Here is a 12,415-nt window from a genome sequence, read left to right on the forward strand (position 1 = left end):
AAGTCGCTTCAGTCGTGTCCGACTCTGTGCGACCCCATAGGCTCCCCCGTCTCTGGGATTCTCCAGGCAAGAACACTGGAGTGGGTTGCCATTTCCTTCTCCAATGACTGAAAGTGAAAAGTGAAAGTGAAGTCGCTTAGTCGTGTCCGACTCTTAGCGACCCCATGGACCGCAGTCTACCAGGCTCCTCCATCCACGGGATTTTCCAGGCAACAGTACTGGAGTGGGGTGCCATTGCCTTCTCCATCAGATACCATTTGGAGCTCAAAATAATGATGAGCACTGCTATATACATATCGAGGCTTAAGAAGAGTCACCTTATATTCCATAAGCCGTTATGTTTGAGAACACATTTCCTCTACAAAAATTAGTAAGTTATAAAAAAATTAGTGAATTCATCTACCTGATTAGGAATTACTAAAATTCAACATTTAGCAATGTTTTGGGTCAACACAGTTTCCAACCTTCCCAGGTGGCCTTATATATATATAAACAGCCACCATAAAGCTTGCAGTCTTTCTCTTGCAGAGGATTCAAAACCACCTTAAAAAAATTTACTTACACACACAATTGTCAGTAGATTAAAGTTTAAAGGAGGAGTCTGAAAAAGAATAAGATGACCATGCATCTCCATGCTTTAAAGGCCCCAAAGGCTTTTCAAAGCTACAATTAAATGTGGCTTGTTGTAGACTGACTGATAGAGGGGATCTGAATTATTCCCTAGCTGGTACTGCGTTAAACCATTTTTCATTAGAATTCCTTTTTCGAGACAGAGCAATACAAGCTCTGCTGCCAGGTAAATGTCCTGGGGGAGGCTGTCCCATCATGTAACAGGTCAGGAAGTAAATTTTCATTTCACAGAGGAGTCCCTGGAGGAATATTTTAATTTGGCTTCTAAAAACACACATAGTATATCCTCTTCCCTTCTAAAACTCCACCCCCGCCCCCCACACATACACGCACACAGGTCCTAGTTTAAAATATACCCAGTTGCAGAGGAGTAGCAAACACTAAGGCACCTCATCATCCGCCTGCCGTAATCGGGCCACAGCGTAGCGCCTTACTGTTGGATTCGTGTAATGAGAGGACAACAGCTCCAAGGAATCCTCTACATCCATAGGCTTCCACTTGCCTAGAAGTTCCAGTGCCTGTTTGGCCTCCTGAGGTAGATCCCAATTAACACATTTCAAGAACTTTGTCAAAGCCTAAAATCAGAAAAGGTTTAAAAATTAGAAACATCTTATTCTGGGAAAGGGGGAATCAAGGATGAGGAGGCAGAGCTCAGCTTGGACCTGACGGCAGAGTCATAAAGTCAATGACAGATTTCTCACATAAACACTAGACACAGTCTGAGAAAAACGCTGCAGGACCAAGGGGCGGGGGTGGAGTGAGGGGGTGGGAAGTGCCTGTTCCTTGTAACTTTACTTTTTTTTTCAGAGCACTACAAAGCACTATGAAGCTTTAAATTTTCTTCAACTTTTCGTCATTATGCTTTCACTATTTTAAAATACTGCAAGACTCAACACAAGGAAATCGCTGAGACATGTCTCATGAAGTCTGAGATGTCTTAAGAGAAAAGCTTCATTTTACAATATCAACATGTGAGATATAAAACATTGCAACCAAAGAATGAAAGAGTCCAAAGCCAAGAAGGGTAGAACTCCATTCAAGAACACATCCTAGAGGCAACAGTTTCCCTAGATACTCACATAGCATGACTCAAATGAAGTTGAGTATGTATGTCTCTCTTAACAGAGAGAAGTAACTACAGAAAAAGAGAGACAGTTAAAAAAAAAAAAAAAAACCTCTGCAAAAACTAGTATAAATATAGATAAATACACAGGAGCATTGGTTTCTGTACATTCATTCTATGATTCAGCTGGCTGTTTGTAAAATCTTTCTGGAATCTCCCTTCTTTAGAAAGGCAGCCAATTCTTCTTAAGACTGTCAGGTGAGGAAGCTACCTTGGAGCATATCATTCATGGCTGCATAACAATAAATGCTTTTTAAAGAAAGGTGTGTACCTGTTTTTCATAAAAAAAGCAATCCCTATCGCCAGATCTCCCTACTAACAACACTTTGCTGGCTGATATCAATACATTTTCTTCTTTTTCTATGAATTCATCTCTTGAACAAAGATAACTTTAAAATTTTAAATTCTTGCTTCATTCAACTAAAAACATTTTCATTAGTAAACTAACCAAGTTTAAAAAAAAAAATGTTCCCTTGAATAATAAAACACAATTACTTATTAGTATGACATAAAATTAATCTTCATTCCCATTCCCTAACTTATTGTTATTTAACTTATATGTGGAGTACATCAGGCAAAATGCTGGGGTGGATGAAGCACAAGCTGGAATCAAGATTGCCAGGAGAAATAGCAATAACCTCAGATATGCAGATGACACTACCCTTATGGCAGAAAGTGAAGAGGAACTGAACAGCCTCTTGATGAAAGTGAAAGAGGAGAGCGAAAGCTGGCTTAAAACTCAACATTCAAAAAACGAAGATCATGGCATCGGGTCCCATCACTTCATGGCAAATAGAAGGGGAAACAATGCAAACAGTGACAGACTTTATTTTTTAGGGCTCCAAAATCACTGCAGTTGGTGACTGCAGTCATGAAATTAAAAGACTCCTGCTCCCTGGAAGAAAAGCTATGACAAACCTAGACAGCATATTAAAAAACGGAGACATTACTTTGCCAACTAAGGTCCATCTTGTAAAAGTTATGGTTTTTCCAGTAGTCATGTACGTATGTGAGAGCTAGACCATACAGAAAGCTGAGCACCGAGATCTGATGCTCTTTAACTGTGGTGCTGGAGAAGACTCTTCAGAGTCCCTTGGACTGCAAGGAGATCCAACTAGTCCATCCTAAAGGAAATCAGTCTTGAATATTCATTGGAAGGAATGATGCTGAAGTTGAAGTTCCAATAAAAAGACCCTGATGTTGGGAAAGATTGAAGGTGGGAGAAGGGGACACAGAGGATGGGATGGTTGGATGGCATCACTGACTCAATGGACATCAGTTTAAGCAAGCTCTTTGAGCTGGTGATGGACAGGGACACCTGGCGTGCTACAGTCCATGGGGTTGCAAAGAGTCAGACACGACTGAGCAACTGAACTAAACTGAACTGAACTGAACTTATTCTTGACTTAACTAAATTATGGGATAAAAGCACTATGGAGTGCTCAAATTTGTATATAATCTGAGTGAAGTGGCTTGCCCATCATCTCAAAATATTGGACAGGCTAGACTTAGAATCCAAATCCATTGACTTTCAACCCATGCATGTTCTACCAGATGGTTTCTCCTTACCAGTAAGAAACTACTATCTCCTAATTAGCAAGCCCCTGGGAGCCATTACTCCACCAACACGTATCCCCTAAATCTGTTGTACAAAAAAAAAAAAAAAAGGGGGGGGGGCACATGTGGAGGGTCATTTTCCGGGTCTCAAATGAGTCCCTGGGACTGGCTGCCTAGTGAAGGTCCTTGGCTTCACACAAGAACCAGCCACAGTAAAGTGAAAGCAGATTTACATAGAGAGATACACACTCCATAGACAGAATGTGGGCTGTCTCAGAAGGCACAAGTGACCCTGAAATACAGGGGTGGTTAGTTTTTATGGGCTAGGTAATTTCACAGGCTAACAAGAGGGAGGATGATTCCAACTATTTTGAGGAAAAGGCAGAGATTTCCAGAACTGGACCAGCACTGACTTTGTGGCCTTTTATGGTGGCTTCCCTGGTGGTTCAGATGGTAAAGTGTCTGCCTGCAATGCGGGAGACCCAGGTTTGATCCCTGGGCCGGGAAGATCCCCTGGAGAAGGAAATGGCAACCCACTCCAGTACTCTTGCTTGGAAAACTCCATGGACAGAGGAGCCTTGTAGGCTACAGTCCATGGGGTCTCAGAGTCGGACATGACTGAGCGACTTCATTCACTTCACTTCACTTCACTTCACGGTTGGCCTCGGGAACTGTCATGGCACTAGAGGGTGTGTTATTTAGCTAACGTATTACAGTGAGTGCAAATGAGGCTCAAGGTCTCCTGGAAGTCATATTTTCTGCCACTTTGGGCCTATTTAGGTTCCAATCAGTTTTTGTGGATCCTGTTCTTAATGGCTGCTTCATTCTTTTAATGGTTATGCCCTGCCTCCTTTCTTCCTGTCTCTAATCCATTCCTAATTCTCTTTGATTATTTCCTGGCAGTATTTCCCACTGTTTCCTTCAGACTGACTCTCACTATACCAAACATCTAGGGTTTGGCACAGCCTTCAAGCTAAGAGTTTCTCTTCTAATCACTTCATGATCTGTCAGATATTCAAGTTGCAAGTGATTTATTAGCACAACCTCCGACTATCGGCACAAATTTACCATATAATATCTCTGCCAAAAAGAGACTCAATATTTACCTAAGTAATTTCAGTGATTAATTTGCAATGTACTCACTGTATTTATAGACAGTGAAGCCATTTTTTTTTAAAACCTTGACTTCTTTTTCAAAACATTCCTTGATACCTCTTACCATAATCCAAACCTTTAATTCCCAATAACTCTCACTGCCCCTCTATGCTTCAAACAAGCTAACCTATTTTATACAGGACGGTCTAACTCCTATCTATAAGGAGTTGCTTCCTTTCTTATGCTCTTTGTCAAAACAGTAGTGTCATCTTCTTTAAGGCCAACTTGTCAAAATATCAACTTTTTCAGGAAGTTTTCAGCAACTTTCAGCTCTTCTCTCAGTAGCTGCTTCAATTTTACATTCTTCTTTTAAATGACTCTCTTCTAACTACCAAATGCTTTTCTGGGCATTCTAATGTCTACAACTGGAGTTTGCATTCCCCAGCGATAGCCAGCCATTTCTTCTGTACCTTCTGCACATCATTTAAGTGCTCTCTCTCCATAAAAGCACATGGATGGCCCTCCTTATTCTATGTATTTATTTTTTACTTCTTAAATGTATTTCTAGATTGAATGTGGAAATAAAGCAATACTTCCTAAATAACTACAGTGAAAGCTTTTCCACTTCACAGTATATCCACAGTCTTAATGAAGATGTGCTGGTATGTACTTACTATAAGCAAATCTTGTAGCAAACTGATGTACTCAATTTAGTAACTGAAACCATCTAACCCTCAGATTTACAGATTTAATAGTAAGATTTATGGAGTATACTGCTGCCAGGGACTGTACAAAGATTTCACAACCTGGTAATGCTAAATGGGACAAAGGTAAACAAGGAGATAATAGAATGAAGGTGGAAACAAGAAGAGGAATGAGAAAGAAAGGAGTGTAAGAATTTGAAGTCAGAAATAGTAATGATACTTTATTTCAGGTGCTTTACAGATGCTTTATTGATCTATATAAAACAAAGATAGAGGATTCAAATGCAATTTTATACCTAGGACTTCCACAGATAATTGCAGAGTATAGGTTTTAGAGGAAAGGTGTTTGGGTTCAAATCTTAGTTTCCAGCTCCATCAACAATTACTGAGTCACATGGAGCACATTATTTAACTTTTAAGTGTTCTATCTCATAAGTTTATATAAATATTAAATAAGTTAATGATACAGATGTTTAAAACAGTATATATACAATAAATAGTTGATAAATGCTTCTGATGTTACTGTCAAATGTTAACATTATCACAATATTTTGTTAACCTCCTTTCTGATCTTAGAATCACCTCATTGTTATCTCCTACTTTTAGAATCATGATCACACTGCAGAGCTGCAAACACTACTTATCATATATATTTCTACTATTAACTTCTACCAACTCGATTTTTGGAAATTTCTACATTTCCAAAATGTAGAACAGGAAAACCTGTTCTGCTCAAGACACTTCTGACACCCTAATTCTCTGCAGACACTGAGTATCCTGCAACTCAACTGAATTCTGATACTCAGTGCAGAACTCAGTGCAAGACTGCTTCCCATCTCAGATGCTAAGAGCAAACATTGGGTCCTCAGGTACCCAGACTTCAGACCAACAAGGACACATACTGGGGGTTCCCATGGCTGATCTTCCTCAGGCTCAATAGTTGCTATAATGACTCAAAGAACCGAGGGTACTAGTTTACTTATTATTGCTGGTTTATTATAAAATATATAAATGAATAACCAGGTGAAGAAACACACTAGGTGAGGTCCGGAAGGGTCCCAAGCACAGGAGCTTCATCTGTCCCCATAGTTAGGGATGCAACCTCCTGGCATATGGAGGCACTCACCAACCCAGAAGCTCTATGAACTCCATTGTTACAGGTTTCCAGAGATCCCATTACACAGGCACAACTGATTAAATCATTAACTATTCTTGGGTTCTAGCTCAAGTCCCAGCCTCTATCCAATCCCCTATCCCTGCTTCATCTCTAGAGGTCAAAGGTAGAGCTGAAAGTTCCAACCCTCTAATCAAAACTGCAGCTCTTTTGGTGATGAGCCTCCCATCTCCAAGAGTCACCTCCTTAGCATAAATACAGGTATAGTTGAAAAGGGCTTATTTTGAAAAACAAAAGATGCTCTTCTCATTCCTACCACTCAAGAAATTCCTAGGGTTTTAGAAACTCTGTGTTAGTAACCAGAGATGAAGATCAAATATATTATTTCTTATTGTATCACCATATCACAGCTATTTTAATATTATAAATTCAGAAAATTCAAAACCAATATATCTCCTTATCCTGATATTTTCACTTGCCATATTTCTTTATTTCAGGTGCTCAGGACTAATTCTTGGCAATTACCTCCAAGTAATTTTATATATTTTCGTCTCCTTCCTCTGCCCTCCAATACAGCTCTCAAAATCCATATATGAACCTCCTAATTATGTCTCTTTCTTCACTGTCAGCTCTGCTCCAATCTACCTGGTTCATCTTCCTTAAAACATCACTTGTTAAGATACATTCTTGGCTTTACGGGTTTCCTTTTGCGAGTGATACTCAACTTTGAATCATAGAATTCAAGGCTCATTACAGTCTGACTCCATCTTTTCTATTTAAAGAACATTTCATATAAACATTTCTCTCTCCCAAACCTAACACTCTTACTCATGGTTTTCTTTCCCATGAAAAACGATCATCAAATAAGAATGACCACTAAAGTTTGTTCAAACTTTAGGACCAATCTTATTTCTGTAAAACCTCCCTCATATCACAGCACATTAATCTTGTTCTCCTTCACATCACTATTCTAGTAATTACCTAACTACTAACTAATGAGACAAGGACCCTTTATCAGTTACCATCCTATACTTCTCCATTTAGGTTATCTATAATTATCTTTTCCCCCAGACAATCTGGGCCAGGCAGATCCCCTGGAGAAGGGCATGGCAGTCCACTCCAGTATTCTTGCCTAGAGAATCCCACAGACAGAGAAGCCTGGTGGGCTTCAGTCCATAGGGTTGCAAAGAGTCAGATATAACCGAAGAGATTTAGCAGGCACACCCAAACAATTTTAATCTATATGAAATTTATAGTGACATAGTATCTCAAAGCCCAGAGCCTTAAATAACACTAGGCCAAGAGCTGATACCAATTGTGTGCTGAACTGAGTTCATTTATGCCATGGTATGCCATCAGCATCTTGCCAAGAGACACAAGTAGGACTACTGTCCTGATGTCACTGTCTCAAAAGCAGCCTCAGAAGCGCAGTCTGTCTGCATCACATCACCTTCACCATATGACTATTCCTACTGTTTTGTTCCCTAAGCATAGTAGAAAGATAGTAATATGATGGTTATCTTTAACATTTCCACAAGAAGAAAGGACATTTACCATGTTAAAAGCTGAATTCAGAAAGTTATAATATTCACACTTTTGGTTCCACAAAAACGAGTCACTTTGTACGTCTATGGACCATAAATTTAAAAATACTTCATAAAAAAAAGTAAAAATACTTTATAAATTTAACTGATTTTATTGAACAAACTTATTACTATGAACTTTTCAGGTGCAACATTAAGTCTAGACTAGAGGGCTTTTATCTGAAATACTTAAGGCAGGTCATTTAGGAAAAAATAGGTGGAAAGAACAAATTTAATTAAAAAATAAATAAGAAATATAACTTTGTAAGAACCAATTTCCACTAACTTGTTTCCTGAGCACTGCTTTCTTGCTAGAAATCTTTTTCAGCCTTAGGGCTCAAATGTCAAATAACCTAAATCACAGTTCCTGAGAAACTGGCATTGAGCGAATTTCTTTTATAAATAAATTAAGGGACAGTGGTAGAGAGTATTTATTTTCTACAAAACCCATTTTAAATTATTACAAAGATACAAATGTGGCTATGTGAATAATTCCTTTGGTCATTTCAAGAACAATATATATTCGATTTTCTGAAAAGTGCTTCCAAATAGTAAAAAAATAGCATTCACCTTACTCTAGTGATCATAAGAACTCTATAATATGTCCTGTGAATTGAAGTTTCATCACCTACCTTTTAAAAACTTGAAATCAACTAGTTAAATGAAATCTGTCAAATACTTTATATCATGTAAGCATTTTATTTCTTTTACACATACCTAGAGGTAACTGAATTTCAGGGGGAAGTGACAACTTGTTTAAACAATTTTCCTTGGAAGTTTTTCTATCTAAGGGAGTTCTGCTTTGCAAATCTGTGATTCTTGAACCTATACATTCTAACAGGTTTAATTCAATATCTTGCTGTTTATTTTTAGACAAAAAAACTGCATTCAAGATGCAATTTCTGTGAATAAAGTTATTCTTCATTTAGTAGAGTATTATGATACTAACTCACTTTTTTTTAAAAAACACAAAAATCACAAATCTGTGCTTCTGTTGATGATTCTTTCCTTTCCTTGCAGGGATAAAAAGAATAACACTCAAAAGCTACAGCAAACTTAAAATTCCTCTCTCACTCTTATTATAGATGTAAAAGAGAATGAGTATGGTTCATCCACAAAGAATTTCTCAAGGCATCAATAAAAGATAGAAAAGAAAAGCTGAAGAGTTAAAATGAGCTGTAACTGGATTTGTATCCAATCCCCAGGCCATGGACTGGTACCGGTCCGTGGCCTATAAGGAACCAGGCCACACAGCAAGAAGTGAGTGGACCACCTAGCAAAGCTACACCTGTATTTATAGCTGTTCCTCAAGGCTCCCATGGAAGAAGCAAGACAAATCTCTGATGGCTCAGTGGTAAAGAATCCACCTACAGTGCAGGAGACGCAGGTTCGATCCCTGGGTCACACAGATCCCCTGGAGGAGGAAATGGCTACCCACTCAAGTATTCTGGCCTGAAGAATCCCACGGACAGAGGAGCCTGGCGGGTTACAGAACATGGGGTCACAAAGATTCACACAGGACTGAGCGACTAAGCCCACAACACAACATAAACTAAAAGAGACTTAAAGTTCACTATAACTGAATCAACTCATATTAAATGTGAGGAAGCTAAAGTAGTCAAAAAGCTTCTTCATGACAATAAACAGCAATAAACCATAAGCCTCAAAACTAAGTCTCTATACTCCAGTCGAGTACTGACTGTGTGTGCTAAGTCGCTTCAGTCGTGTCAGACTCTTTGCAATCCTATGAACTGTAGCCCCGCCAGGCTCCCCTGTCCAGGGGATTCTCCAAGTAAGAATACTGGAGTAGGTTGTCATGCCCTCCTCCAGAATATCTTCCCGCATCTCTTAGGTCTCCTGAATTGGCAGGCGGGGTTCTTTGTCACTAGTGCCACCTGGGAAGGCCCCCTAGTACTGACTACTTCATCACAATTCTCTCTCTCATCGGATACTGGCCCCAGGTAGCTGAGGTGCACATGAAAGGAATGATTTCAGTGAGCCCAGAAGGAAACTTTATTTACTCCGTAGCTTCAGTATGGAAGGCAATGTGTAGTTCTGACCTACCCTCTCTACCCTCATCTCACGCTCGATGCCATTCTACCAATTCATCATTTCAGATTATAGTTCTCATCCTCTCTCACTAGCCACATCTCCAGAATTCTACAGCTCTTTGCCAGCCACCCAGGCCCAAAGAGGCAAAAGTTAAGCCTCATATAAAAAAGTATGTTTTCACAGAACTAATTTACTTCTATGAAAAGAGAGAAGACAGAAGTGAGTCAACATTTAACTCTGCACCTACTATGCACTAAGGACTCAACTGGGTTATTCATGTGTATTATCTCACCTGTGAAGAAGGGCTGTCATAATTAGTAAAATGAGGAAACAAAGCTCCCAAAGAAATCTGCTTCACCTTACCCAGAAAGAGTAAGCTGCAGTGCTGGAAACTGAACCCGAATCTGACTTAATCCATTTAGACACTCTCCACACATCAACAAAGAGGTACATGTGTCTTTGTGTGTATAGTTTCATAATTTTTAAGAAATGGAGCAACATATATTGCTCTAGAAACATTTTAATAAAAAGTTGACAATTAGTCTGTATTTCTGTGACGGTTTTGCTCATTAGCAACAAAGTTTATAGATAAATTTGATATATGAAAATATTCAAGAAACTCACTTTTTCTTGATTAGTAAGATAATATCTAAACTTCCATACAAGATCTTGTTCTTCATATGTAAGTTGCTTGGTTGGTGGATAACTCACAATAATCTAAAACAAAGAAAAAAAGAACCACTTAGTCAAATTAAAAAAAAAAAAAAAAGCCTGCTATCTATTTCCATTTCATTTAAAATTTTCCATTCATTTAAATATATCTGTAATTACTACAGAAAAAAGGAAAATGTACATGAAGCTAAGTAAGACATAAATCTGCTGTACCTATCAGTTCAAAAAGGACATTGTTAAGAGTGTGAAGGGAGAAAAAGATAAATAAAAGTTAAGCCTCACATAAAAGAGTATGTTGTTACAGAGCTAACTTACTTCTGTTAAAAACACAACAAACCCAAATAACCAAAGTCTCACCCCACCAAACTACTGCCTGCAAGATAGGCTCAAGGGCGTACTGTACAGCATGGGAACAGAGAGAACGATTTGTAATAACTATAAATGGAAAGTAACCCTTAAATTTGTATAAAGAGTTAAAAAAAATAAAAAAATAAAAATGAGGGAGGAAAAAGCCCCCACTAACACACACACAAGAAAAGGAAAAAAAACTCAAAACAAAAAACCACAATAAACTTTTCTCTTGTTAATGGGTTCCCTTGATAGCTCAGTTGGTGAAGAATCTGCCTGCAATGCAGGAGACCCCGGTTTGATTCCTGGGTGAGGAAGATCTGCTAGAGAAGGAATAGGCTACCCACTCTAGTATTCCTGGGCTTCCCTTGAGGCTCAGCTGGTAAAGAATCCACCCACAATGTGGGCAGACCTGGGTTCAATCCTTGGGTTGGGAAGATACCCTGGAGAAGGGAAAGGCTACCCATTTCAGTATTCTGGTCTGGAGAATTCCATAGTCCATGGGGTCACAGAGAGTTTACTCCACTGAGCAACTTTCACTTTCACTTCACTTTCTCTTGTTAAGCCAACAGGAGACCTCTCTTAGACAATGTATCTTAGGGCCAGTTTCTAAGAATACTATATTAAGAAGACATACTATTTGTAGCTCTGTCTCTAGGGCTAACATAGTTCCTGAAAGCCCCAAAATGATACAGAACGACAGAAATGTTAAGCTGTTGGAACTACATAGGATTCATTAACCTGCATCTGAATCACTTTTAAGTGATGTGCTATCACATGAGCTGCAATCAAAATAGCCACTCAATTATTTTTACATTAATATTTTTTAAATGCTCTTACATTTAGCTGATCTCTTGTGGCAGCATTAGGTTTGAGATCGTGGTCAGAAGGTCCACTTCTTAAACTCCGGGCAAGTTTGTGATGTTTGCTCTCAACTAAATTCTCCTATAAATTATTTAAAAACATTAACCAACAATATAAATTTCACCAATAATCAGTTTCAATAGTCACTCAAAAAAAGCAAATAGTTACTTAAGACCAGTTTATAATACTGACTATTTTCTTCTTGTTACAACTGTAGTCTCCTCTGTATCTTGTGGTGACAGGGAAAGCTAAGTAAGCTTGCGTATGCTTCACCAAGTACTGGTCCACATGCGCATGCCATCCCAGGTCCTTGTTTTAACTCCTCATTGTATTCAAGGTTTTAGTCTAGCCAACCAAATGTCACCTTCACTCCAAAAATCTCCCTTGGCAACCCAGACTAAAGCTCCCTTTTCCTAGGAGTAACTAGTAACTTTGTGATATAATCATACTATCACCTTAAACTGCCAGTAATAACCTAGCGCAGTGACAATGACCAAATGCTTGACTATATTATCTACGGCCAAAATCATAATAAGATTTGAACACACTACTGTTGCTTAAAGAGACCTTATTTTATTCATTTTTACATGTATGAATTGCCTGTTCATGTATTTTTCCTAATTTGCAATTGGATTTTTGGTCCTTTACTCTTCAGTATTAAGAGTTTTGACAT

The 12,415-nt window shown here is 38.6% G+C and overlaps 1 protein-coding gene across 2 annotated transcripts in view; it reads right to left on the bottom strand.

The window, feature by feature from the left end:
- Positions 1-12,415, bottom strand: part of PIK3C3 (phosphatidylinositol 3-kinase catalytic subunit type 3) — a 157,570-nt gene that overhangs the window by 82,667 nt on the left and 62,488 nt on the right. Inside the window, exons 8-10 of one of the 2 annotated variants that reach the window (XM_061131258.1) lie at positions 11,719-11,823; positions 10,483-10,575; positions 1,065-1,205 (exon numbers count right to left, since the gene is read on the bottom strand). In XM_061131258.1, coding sequence (XP_060987241.1) covers positions 1,065-1,205; positions 10,483-10,575; positions 11,719-11,823 — 339 coding nt within the window. Of the gene's footprint in view, positions 1-1,019; positions 1,206-10,482; positions 10,576-11,718; positions 11,824-12,415 lie in introns of both variants that reach the window. The other variant, XM_061131257.1, reaches the window with a different exon arrangement.

This window comes from Dama dama, chromosome 27 (genome assembly GCF_033118175.1).
Source record: "Dama dama isolate Ldn47 chromosome 27, ASM3311817v1, whole genome shotgun sequence".
NCBI classification, from domain to species: domain Eukaryota; kingdom Metazoa; phylum Chordata; class Mammalia; order Artiodactyla; family Cervidae; genus Dama; species Dama dama.